The sequence below is a fragment of the Arvicola amphibius genome, chromosome 8, assembly GCF_903992535.2.
Source record: "Arvicola amphibius chromosome 8, mArvAmp1.2, whole genome shotgun sequence".
Lineage (NCBI taxonomy): Eukaryota > Metazoa > Chordata > Mammalia > Rodentia > Cricetidae > Arvicola > Arvicola amphibius.
In genome coordinates, this window is record NC_052054.1 from 108,769,850 (window position 1) to 108,782,022 (window position 12,173).

Consider the following 12,173-nt stretch of genomic DNA (forward strand, 5'->3'; position numbering starts at 1 on the left):
TCACAGTTCCAATCCAATGGTTAGATTTTTTTTCATCTAATCATCTTTGGATTATAATTACTATAATACTTTGATAAAAAAAATTACACAGGAAGGCATCATATCCAAAGCCTTCCTATAGATTATCTCAGAATATAGCCAAAATCAAGACCACCCAAAATACCTCTTCCTACGAAGTCTGATCTCAAGTGAAGATATAATAAACATCTCTGTGCTCTCTGTAATCCATGGCGGATGGGGGGGCGGGGCAGGTATTTTCAAATACAGCCACCACATAGTAAGGCTGGTCGTGTTTGTCATTTGCTTTCTAGGCAGTGACTAAGATCTCATGCTTTATGTATGAAGTTTGAACTTCAGGCAGTATCAACATTAGGAAAAGGTGTGCGGAATTAATCACACACACACACACACACACACATACACACACTCTATGAACAATCTGCAACAACACATTTAGAGAAGAGCCCACTCATAATAAAAAGTGGAGTGATTGTCTTAGAAAGCCCACCTTGCCAGGCAGTGGTAACACACACCTTTAATCCCAGCACTCAGGAGGCAGAGGCAGACAGATCTCTGTAAATTCAAGGCCAGCCTGGTCTACAAGAGTTAGTTCCAGGACAGGGTCCAACAGACAGAGAAACCCTGTCTTGAAAATAAAAGAAGAAGCCACACCTCCCATTTCCAGATATTACTGGCGCCAGTGGAAAACATAAGGTGGGGGTGGAGATATAAGGGAGCTTTAGAAAGCTGGAACTTTACCCAATTAATTATCTGAAACGTTTCTTTAATTATTATTATTAGCATGGGTTGGGGTGGGGGCGGACACGTGCATGCCATGTTGCACTTGTAGAGTCTAGAGTTCAGAGGCTAACTCTCGGGAGGTTGTTCTGGACTTCCACCCTGCTAGGGCTGGGTCTCCCTTTGGTTCTTGTACTGTACTGTGTGCTACAGGTTTGCTGGCCTGTGAGCTTCTGGGCAGTTCTCTTTGTCTGCTTCCCATCTTAGGGTATGAGTTTGGGAGTTACAGATGTTTGCCAGCTCATGCAACTTAGTGGTACACGCCTTTAATTCCAGCATTTGGGAGGTAGGTAAATTTCTGTTTGAGGCCAGCCTGGTCTACAAAGTGAGTTCCAGGACAGTCAGGACCACACAGAGAAACCCTGTCTCAAAGAGGAGAGGGAGGGTAAACAGATCAAACTCAGACCATCGGGCTTGGCTGAGCCATCCAAATATTTCCCAACCGATTCTTCTAACTGAAGAGCTAGAACTTCTTCAAGGATGGGAAACCTAACAGATATTTATTTCAGCTGTTTATTGTGCAACAAGTAGGATTCCAGACAAGGGACAGTCTGGTGGAAAGATGAATATATAATAAACGAATGTCAGTCCATGTGTTAAGAGTTCTCAGATCCATGGGAAGTGTAATGGGCAGATACCAGAAGGCTTGATTAATCCAGCCTGTTCATCTGGAAGCACTTGCCCTGCTACAGCTCGACACAGATTCGTTAGCTTGTGTCTGGCTTAGGGTCAAGCATGTACTGACTCACTCACCACTCATGGGTTATTAGTAGCTGCCCACAGCCATAGTTTGAGAAAAGACTAAAGAAACCCGATTCCCTTTGTCAACAGTGAAAAGGGAACCCTCTGGAATAAAAAAAAAAGAGGATCCACCAGGAAAATGTGTGAAAAGTAAGTCATCACTCCCTTTTCCAGCTTCACAGTGGATGGACAAACATCATTTTTTTTCATAAAATGTGTGGAAATAACCAGATTTTGGTGCTATCCGAGATGCCAGAGCAGAATAAGTGAGGCTAAACTTCTGCTTTCTTTCCGTTTGACCAGCCATGAATTGCTTCAGAGCTCCACCAAGCAACTCTTGGGTCTATCCCACGGTGATACTCTGCTTATTTGGATTTTTCTCCATGTTCAGGCCCTCCGAATCATTCTTAATCCCATTTTTGTCTGATCCCAGTAAGAATCTAACCGAAACAGAGGTAAGCTAAAGGGTATGTATCTTAAGAGGGGTTAATTTCATAGGGCTTAAGCAAGGAGAAAGGGGTATCATTCAATTTAGAGGAAGATAAAGACTTTGAACTCCAGGGAGCTCCATTCTCGCAGAATTTCTTACATAATAGAAATGTTCTTTCCTCTTCACTCTGGCAGAAATGTTAAGGAAGCACTTCACATGGATGAAGAGTGTTTTAATTTTCAGAGTGTCGAAGTTAGTCTGAGTACACATGAGCTTCCCAGGTCTCCATTGGTTCTGTTACACTCACCCCAAAATGAAGTTGTTCTCTGCCTCGGGACTGCTTCTGAGAAACCGACAGGCTGCTTCAAGCAGGATGGAAAAAGGAAGTGTAATGCAATTGCCTGTCATGTGATGATGCTCAGTGGAGGGTGCACCGCATAGGCAATGGCGCCCCCATGATTATAACTATAGTTGTCTTAACTGTAGCTAAAAGCCATAGCATCCCAGAGAGTTCCTGTTGCTTTAATAACAGTGCAGCCAGTTGAAAAATCACACCTAAACTTTTATGTCTGTGTTTATGTGACACCAGTGTAAATAAGATTACTGCTCTGTCAGCCAGAAGAATACAACCCACATTTATATATAATATGCAGGGTAAACCTTGATAATGATGGTAAATGGGGGTTACTGTCTATGCATTCGCTGATGCTTTTGCCATTGCCTTAAGGTCTAGTCCTGCTTAGCAAAAATGAAAGTACCATACTACACCAGCATCAGGCCGTGCATCCTGCGGTTACTGTATCTTTTGATTACATCGCATTCTTCCATGATTAAGTTAACCTTGTGTTTTATTTATCAAGTTCCTAAGAGCAATAAGCTGCTATACACCACATAGCTGGTCTGTATAGTGGGTTATAACATCTAAGTTTTTGGAAGCACTCTCTCTAAGCTTTGCACAAAGCAAATTGACGAAAGACATGTTTTGAAAGCCTATTGGCAGCACATGAATGTATTTCTTTGTGGCACTTGCTCAGTTTAGAAGAACCACTTAGCAGCAAATATGATATAAACGGATTTAATTCCCTGATCCACTTCTCTTCCTGGAAGGCGAAATTCTCTTACTTAAGGAGATTCTTGTTACTGGACAGGGCGGCACAAGTCTTTAATCGCAGCACTCTGAGGCAAAGGCAGGTGGATTTCTATGGTCTCAAGGCATAGCATGTTCCAGTTTAGCCAGGACCATATCCCTCCCTTCATTTCTTTCTCTCTATCTAAAAGCTGCAAGAAGAAAATGCACCAACCCAACTAGCAAATCACCCTGGGCTGGTTTACTGTCTCCCACCACAACCATGAAAATACTGTGTGGAGTGTGGCACTGTGGAGAAAGCCGATTGGTACTGGTTATCAGGAAGGAACTGGCAAAGACAGAAGCCAGGTTCATGGTGTAAAACACAATGACTTCAAAGTTTCTGGGATGGAAGCATGTCATACCTAAGACCAAGGTCACAGAGATGGGTCAGAATTAACTTAACCCACCCATCCTCCAGGCTGGCTTGCCTCTGTTTACACTATGGAAAAGTGAATTAATTCTCCTCCATAGCCGCAGGTCAGTCCTGGGCTCTCCTGAGACCTTGGGGGATCCAGATGTCAGTGAGGGAGAGTTCATTGACTCAAAAGACAGCATTCTCGCCCATCACACGTAGAGATCACTAACAATCTTTTGAGCCCTTTCTGCCTATGAAACTTGAGTGCTCATGTGTTTGCCCTTAAAGAGTGATATGACCCCCATCAGACTTGACAAATCTATAGCCATGGATAGGGCGAGAGGAGCTTGAGAGCCCAGCAAATGAACGGGAAGGAAATGAAATGCATTACCTGTTCCCCACCTGGTAATCTGACGAGACCGCTTGCAATCGTGTGTGTCTACCCAGATTTCCGACAGGGGCAAGGTGGTGAGGACCGGCTGTTCTACTCTTTACATTGTGAACTCTGTACCTGACATTGCTCATCCTTCCGTACAAGTGGATAAATAAATTTCAAATTTATTTATTTATTTCATGGGCATTGATCTTTTGCCTTCACATATGTCTCTTTGACTGTGTCAGATCCCCGACAGCTGGAGTTACAGACAGCTGTCATCTGCCATGTGGGTGCTAGGTGTTGATCTCAGGCCCTCTGGGAGAGCGGTCAGTGCTCTTAACCACTGGACTATCTCTCCAGCCCCTAGACTGGGTTTTGGTTTGGTTTGGTTTGGGTTGGGTTTTGTGAGGCAGGGTTTCTCTATGTAGCCTGGGCTATCCTGGAACTCACTCTGAAGACTGGGATTTTTTAAGAAATTGGAAATCTCAGGAGTTTAGAATATTTAAGTTTAAACTGAACTTGGAATTCTTAGAACTAATTTATTCAGCTGTTACATGCTACTTATACTTAAATTTCTTATATAGTTCAGAGGACATGTTATCTCACTAGAACCCTTCTACTGGGAAACCCCTAAGTTTGTAGCTGTTTGGAGCTTTGATTTGCTTTTCTTTTTCTTTACCATCCCCCCTCAACCCCATGCTGGGTTATTTTTGTTGTTGTTGTTGTTGCTGCTGTTGTTTTCATTTAGCAAGGACACTACTTTTCTTAGCGATGTGCCCGTAGATCAGTTTTCTATTATTTTTTTCCCCATAATACAATGAATATCTGATTAGATGTGACTTTGAGGTACAAATCTACCCCATGTCCCTATGAGATACGCTGTGCTTTGGAGTCATCCCTACATATCGACTCCACAGATGACAAACGAGGTCCTTCCTGTTTGGACATACTCCTACCTGGCCATGCTGCCCCCCGTGTTTGTCCTCACGGATTACCTGCGCTACAAGCCGGTCATCATGTTACACATCGTGGCCTTCGTCGTCTGCTACCTGATTCTCTTGTTTGGCCAAGGTGTGGTGCTCATGCAGGTGGCCGAGTTCTTTTTCGGGGTCGTCTCAGCCACGGAGATAGGTTACTATTCCTACATATACAGCATGGTCAGCCCAGAGCACTACCAGAAGGTGAGCAGCTACTGTCGGAGTGTCACCCTGGTGGCCTACACAATGGGCTCGGTGCTGGCCCAGCTCCTGGTATCCCTGGCAACTGTACCATACTCTTACCTCTTTTACATATCCTTGGCCTGTGTCTCTGGGGCATTCATTTTCTCACTTTTTCTACCAATGCCTGAGAAGAGCATGTTTTTCCATACAACGTATGACAGAAAAGCCCATCAAAAGCCACTGGGACAAGATACTGTCCTCGAGGAAGCTCAAAAGAACCACAAGACGGCTCGCCCAGAATTGCCTGCCACTTCAGGGAAGCCAGGGGACAGAAAGCTGAGCAACCCAGAGCCAGAAAATGTGACTTTGAGGGTCTTTGTGCATTGGTTCGAAGATCTGAAGGAGTGCTACTCCTCAAAGCACCTGTTTTACTGGTCCCTGTGGTGGGCTTTTGCTACATCGGGCTATAACCAAATCCTGAACTATGTTCAAGTCTTATGGGAACACAAGGCACCCTCCCAAGACTCTTCTATCTATAATGGAGCAGTGGAAGCTGCTGCAACCTTTGGAGGTAAGCAGACATCTCTATCCTCCCTCTGAAGGGTATCGCTCCAGATGCTAAGCTTCTCCTTGGTGATTAATTAGCTATATTCAGAAAGTAGAGTAATTTCTTTTAAGTCGGGGGCAGGGGGTATATGTGTGCATAACTGTATGTGCACAGAAGAGAGAGGAGGACATCAGTTGCCCCCAAAACAGGGTCTGTTGTGACCCCAGAGCTAGACTAGTGGCCAGCAAGCCACAGTGATCCTCCTGTCTCTACTCCCTGCAGCAATGTGATTGCACACATGTACAACGCACATGCAACTTTTTACAGGTGTTCTAGGGATTTGAACTTGGGTCCTCATGCTTCCATAACAAGACCTCTTATCCACTAAGCCATCTCCCCATTCAAGGGAAGAAGGCACTGAGAAAATAAGAGCACAATAAGTTATTATGCTCGGTGTTACAGTTATAAATAACTCCAGAGTATAAAGCTTAGAACCAAAATATATCTTTCTAGTAAAATCCATAATCCATTTCATTATTAAAATTAATATTGGTAATGTGCCCCGTTCCTTCAGCATTACGTTTTATGTGTTTTAAAGTTTGATGATTTGTTTTATTCTTAGTTTAAAGATGAGCAGTATTAATATAACTTCTATTCTTTATCTTCTTGGTATGTGTATGTGTGTACACATGTGCATGTGCACATGCAGGTACATGTGAACGCCAAAGGACAACGTTAAGTATCATCCTTTGGATGCCATCCATATTATTCTTTCCTTTCTTCTTTTTCTTTTTTATTTAAAGCAGGGTTCCTCATTGGCCTGTAACTCACCAAACAGACCAAACTGTCTGACCTATTTGCTCCAGGGCTTCATTTGTCTCTGCCTCCCCATCGCTGCTGCAAATACAATCCACTCCCAAGCCCAACTTTCTTTGTGGGTTCTGGGGCTCAAACTCAGGTCTTCTTGCTTGCAAAGCAAGGACGTTACTGACTGAGCTAAGGCAGGTCTTTGTTTTGGTCTTTTTAAGCTTGTATACAAGCATGTATTGTATGTTGGGCACACTTCCTCCTGTGCCTCTGTGCCCTTCCTTTTCATTGCCCTTCCTAGTTGTTTAATTTCCTGTTTAAGAGTTTTGGATGCAGGTATTGTAGACATGGATCTTCTGCTGTATAATAGCAAAGACTTTCTTCCCATTCTGTAGGTATCCTCTTCATTTGACTGAATCCCTCAGCTCTACAGAAACTTTGAATCTCACATGGTCCCATTTGTTGACCCAAGTTGTCCTTATTTCCTGAGATAGTAGAGTCAAGTCAGTTTTTAATATTAAAAGAAAGTGCAGAATTTTTATTATTAACTCTGGAAAATACGTGAAGGTTTTCAGGATTTTACATGGAGAGTCTTCTTAGGGACCTTTACAACTCTAGGTTACACACCAACAATTTTCACAAGTGGCTTTTTCACGCAGTTTCCGTATTGCTAGACTTGGATTCTAATATCAAAAAGACATTTGCCTTTGAAGCACACTCTCCATAAATATTTATATACTCGTCAGTGGAAACGTAAATGTTACCTAAGACTTTGAAGATGTGTTTCAGGAAGTGGAATATTTCCACACCTTCCTCTAAGGAAAGCTTCGGGAATGCCTGGAGGCCTCTGATTTATTATTGTTTCCCTCTGGGGTGGCTGCAGCTAACTTCTGAAAGCCAAGGCAATGCCAGAATTGGATCACTAAAATTTTTGCTCTTATGGCCAAAATTCTCGGGAAGAGCTCTTCTATTGCAGATCACCTATGGGGAAAAAAGTGGTTGACCAGTTATCAATAGTTTGAGCCCTAAATATATTTTGTTCAGTTCAAGAGACCTTTTCAAGAACTGACTGATTACAGTCAATTCTTCACCTTCGCCAATGCTGTATATCAGTTCAGGTCCTTTTTGTCCAAAGCCTTAAGAAAATCAAGTCAGCTGTAGCAGAAGGATTACTTGAGCCCAGGAGTTCAAGGGCAATACAGGGAGACCTCTAAAAGGTCCCCTAGGTCTAGGAAGGAAGGAAAGGAGAGAGGGAAGGAAGGATGGATGAAAGGAGGAAGGATAAAGGACAGGAAAAAAAGAAGAAAGAAAATTGGGACTCCCATTGCTCGAAAACATACAGTTGAGAACAGCAGAGCAACTTTACTTCTAAGACGTTTACAGCCTTGCTCTCCTGGGTGTTTTTAAAATGACAGGGCCACTGTGTTCTTGTTCTCTTCACTGCTGTGTTTAGGCACTTTTGTCCCTTCTGCCTAGTGTGTGCCTGATATATCACTGCTACTAATTAAAGATATGCGAGTGAAATAGTTAGAAACAATAGCAGGTGATTAAAGAAGAAAACCTGGTTGGGAAAAAAAGTCCTAAAAAAAAAAGCAGTACATTCATCGCCTTTAGGGCTGTTCAAGAGCTGAGTTTTGTTGGCTTGTCTGGTGTGTCACTATTTTCTTCCTGCAAAGCTTGATGTCTTCGTCTGTGTCTGTTTCCAGGAGCTTTGGCTGCCTTCACCGTGGGCTACGTCAAGGTCAACTGGGATCTCCTAGGAGAGCTGGGTCTGGCCATCTTCTCAGCCCTCATCTCCGGTGCTCTGTTTCTCATGAATTACACGCTCAACATCTGGGTGTGCTATGCGGGCTATTTGGTGATCAAATCTAGCTATATGTTTCTTATAACCATAGCAGTGTAAGTGCCACCTCCCACCCCACCCCCCTCTGTCCTGGGTTCCTAAAGACACTCCACGAACTTCAGAAGGATCTCAGTCAGTTGCAATGTCAAATGTTAACTCCACATTGAAGGGAATTCAATGAAGCCATCTTTTCATTTAGTTGAATATTGCTGAGTCATCAAAGGGAAAATTAAAAACCAAAACAACAACTACCAGAACCTGGGATGTGCAAATCCAAAACAAGGATCCATAGTCTACTTCTGATTTCTTCTTACTTCCAATGATTTGTCATAATAAGGCGTGGCATGATTTGGTTTTAGATGCATAGGTTTAGATTTTATCCCTAACCTCATTTAGTTGCTTGAGAAGTTCTAAGCACATACTTTCTGGGAACAAAACATTCTCAGGAAAGTTATAAAAAGTTGGACTTGGGGGTGGGGGGGAATGAGGCAAAGACGTTAAAAAACCTTCAGCCTCACTTACACCTGGAACTGCCGCTTTTGAATCATTTTTTTTTTCAAATAAGGTCTCTGACATTCAGTCTCCTTTAATATTTAGATCTGCTTTTTAAGAGGTTTTGGCTTGCATTTCATTTTTTAAGAAATTATTTAAAAGCATGTGGCTTGTATGGGTGCAGACTGACTACAAGAAGCTTTCTTTGGGAGCAGGCCATGTAGCTCAGTTGGTAAAGTGCTTGCCACATATGCATGAAGTCCTGGATTCGATTCCCAGCACTATAAAAACTGTGAAAGAGATCGGTATCAGCTCAGGACCCCAAGACCAAGGTGTGGTATAAAGGAGATTAATTTGCCCCAGGGGGACAAAGGGCAGGGAGTAGGAGATGGCAGAGACAGGAGATAGAGGACAAGGGAGAAGGGGAAGGGAACCAGGGAAAGAGTGAAGGGTATTTGTCCAGAGAGGGAGGTGAAGGACCACCTCTGCAAAGAGAGGAGACAGATGTGGCACATTGGAAATTGACAGATTATAAAGGTCAAAGGGGAAACCCTGTGATAGGGTGAGGGTTTTTTTTTTAATTTTAATTGAACATTTTGATGAGGTGAGCCAAAGGGGGCTTTTGGTTGCTAGACTTCAATACTTTTGATAGTTGGACCTTGGTGATCAGCCACAGGAGGAGAAAGTGGCAAAATAAGGGAATAGACCTTGGTGGCTAGCTTTAGGAATGTCATCTAACAGTTTTTAGCAAGATAGAGGGAATTGGGGAGAAGGGTAAGGCCTGCCAGAGCCACATACTCAAGTGGGCTATTGTCTCTTCGAACTGGGCATGGTAGACCACTCCCCTTATTCAGGACCCGGGACGTGGAGGCAGAAGGATCAGGAGTTCAAGGTCATCCTTGATGACCTAGCAAGCTTGAAGTCAGCCTGGGCCGCCACGTGGGTCTTGACTCAGAAAAGAGGAGGAAAAGAGGAGAAGGCAGATATGAATATAGTTTCCTTTGGTTTTAGTCAAAAACAGATGAAAAACATGCCTTTTAGTTCCAGATACATTTGAGACATAGTGACAAGTTTCACTTTTAGTTTGTGAAAAACATCTGACAAACGGTAAAAACATTGGAATATGAGTCCTAATGCAAATATCTGAAGAAAATGGCGAGGCCACTAGTTAGCAAGTGTGGCGGTTTCATTTCTGTTGCTGTGACAGCTACTCAGGCAAAAAGCAACGGAAGATAGGGAAGGATTAATTTGGTTCATAATTCCGAGTTATAGTTCAACCTTTGTGGGGAGGGGTCGTGTCCTATCCACAGTCAAGAACAAAAAGAACAAATGCACCCTTGCTTCTTGCTCAGATCGCTGTCTTCTCTGTCCAACTTCCCAGCCTATGGAATGGTGCTCCCCACACTAATAATCCAGACAGTCTCGCAATGAAGTATGCATGAGCTAGCCTGATCTAGACAACCCCTCTTTAAGACTTCCCAAGTTAATCCCAGGTTGTATCAAGTTGATAGTTGAAATTAGCCATCACAGAAAGCTAAGTTTCTCACTGAAATATCTTGGTTTAATGCATTAACTTCAAAATGTCTAGTTTCATTTCTTATGATGAGGATTGGGGAAGAACTGTTATTATTCTTTTGCAGATCAGAGTTAGGTAAGGCATGCCTTAACAACACTGTTTTCAACTCTTGTTTTTGTTCTGATTTTTTGTTTGATTTTAACACAAGGTCTCAAGTACCTCCTAAGAGGCCTTGAATTTGATATGTGGGCAAGAACGACCTTGGATTCTTCCTGCTTTTTGAATGCTAGAATTATAGGAATGCATCACCATGCCCAGTTTCAACTTCTATCCTTTAGATAAGAATTTTATGTATTTAGGGCTGAAGAGATGGCTCGCTGGTTTAGGAGCACTAACTAACTAGTCTTCCAGAGGATCAGGGTTCCCAGCATCCACATGGCAGCTCACAACTGTCTATAAATCCAGCTGCAGGAGATCTGACACTCTCACACAGACATACATACAGGCAAAATACCAATGCAAATAAATTTTTTTTTAAAACAAAAAAGAAAAAATTTTATTTATGCCATGGTTTCTAAATACTAACTCAACCTTTATTGACAGATTTCAGATTGCCGTTAACCTGAGCGTAGAACGTTATGCCCTGGTGTTTGGCATAGACACCTTTATTGCCTTGGTGATTCAGGCCATCATGACGGTGATTGTGGCAGATCAAAGAGGGCTCCACTTGCCAGTCACCACTCAGGTAAGCTGCAGAATTCCTGGTTCCTCTTGACATAGTAACTAAGAATATCGAATAGCTAGGTTGCTTCCAAGATCATAAAACTAGCAACATGGAAGACTTTAAAACTTATTTGGCTATGAACATTTTAAAATATGCAGCCCTTAATTGTAGCACCAACTGAGTTTAGAGCAACTAGATTTATAGTTACCTGAAGAAGGTGGGTAAGAAGAAACTTCAGCTTTTGCAAGTCATTACACTGAATCAGCCTTCAGACATAGAACATAGAACCACAGGAGCTGCTGGGGTTTTCCTCCATCACTGCTGAGGTAGCTTGGATTTGAACCTAAGCAGCCTGCTGCAAAGACAGACCCTTAGTCACTACTCCACATGCTTACGCTCTTAACCTTAGTTCATTTGAGATAGAAGAGTCCAGTCAGAATAACCCATATTAAGTTCTGGGTCTCAATTACCCCATAATTCAATCAAACAAGGAAGGTTGCTATATATTACCAATTATATGAACTGTCAGATTTTATAAATAGCTAATTGATTGTTTTCTTCCAGTTTTTAGTTTATGGAAGTTACTTTGCTGTCATTGCTGTGGTCTTCCTGATGCGAAGCACATATATTATCTACTCAGCCAAATGCCGAAAGGAAGTGGAGAGCCTTGCAACCGCCACTCAGAGTCCCAATGAGCCACACCCACAAGAGCCAAGAGATGTGTCAACAAAGTTCTAACCCAGTTACATCAACTCCAGTCACAAAAGAGAAGGATTTCGAGATGGCCAACCGGAAGTGCCTTGCCACACCCGGACACTCTGCCAGTAAGGATTCAAAAACCACAAAAAAACTCAGCTTCCGGCTAGATGTCTCTGTGCTCAGCTAATTGCAGGCACTCCAGATAGGCCATCATCGCTGTATTAGTTACTTTCTGGATGCTATGAGAAAATACCTAACAAAATGCAACTTAATGGAGGAACTCAATTTGTTTTGGTTCACAGTTTTGGAAGGTACATTCCGTTTTGGGAGAGAAGGCGTGGCTGCGGGAGAAAGTGGCTGCTGGACACATTGCATCTGCAATCGGGAAGCTGAGAACAGTGAAACCTGCTGTCCAGATCATTTTCTATTCAACATACTACCCCAGGCAGGGGGGATGGTGCTGCCCACATTTAAGATGAGTCTTCTCACCTCAGCTAACCTAATGAAGATAACCCCTCACAGATACTCAAAGAGGTTTACATCTTCAATGACCCTA

General features: G+C 42.8%; 1 protein-coding gene across 1 annotated transcript in view; it reads left to right on the top strand.

Annotated features, from left to right (window-relative positions):
* Slc19a3 (solute carrier family 19 member 3) overlaps positions 1–11,656 on the top strand; it is an 18,364-nt gene extending 6,708 nt beyond the window's left edge. The window contains exons 2-6 of the mRNA XM_038340664.1: positions 1,843–1,994; positions 4,747–5,560; positions 8,050–8,242; positions 10,798–10,939; positions 11,483–11,656. Coding sequence (XP_038196592.1) covers positions 1,845–1,994; positions 4,747–5,560; positions 8,050–8,242; positions 10,798–10,939; positions 11,483–11,656 — 1,473 coding nt within the window. The 5' untranslated portion in view covers positions 1,843–1,844. The remainder of the gene's footprint in view (positions 1–1,842; positions 1,995–4,746; positions 5,561–8,049; positions 8,243–10,797; positions 10,940–11,482) is intronic.
* The last annotated feature ends 517 nt before the right edge of the window (positions 11,657–12,173 follow it).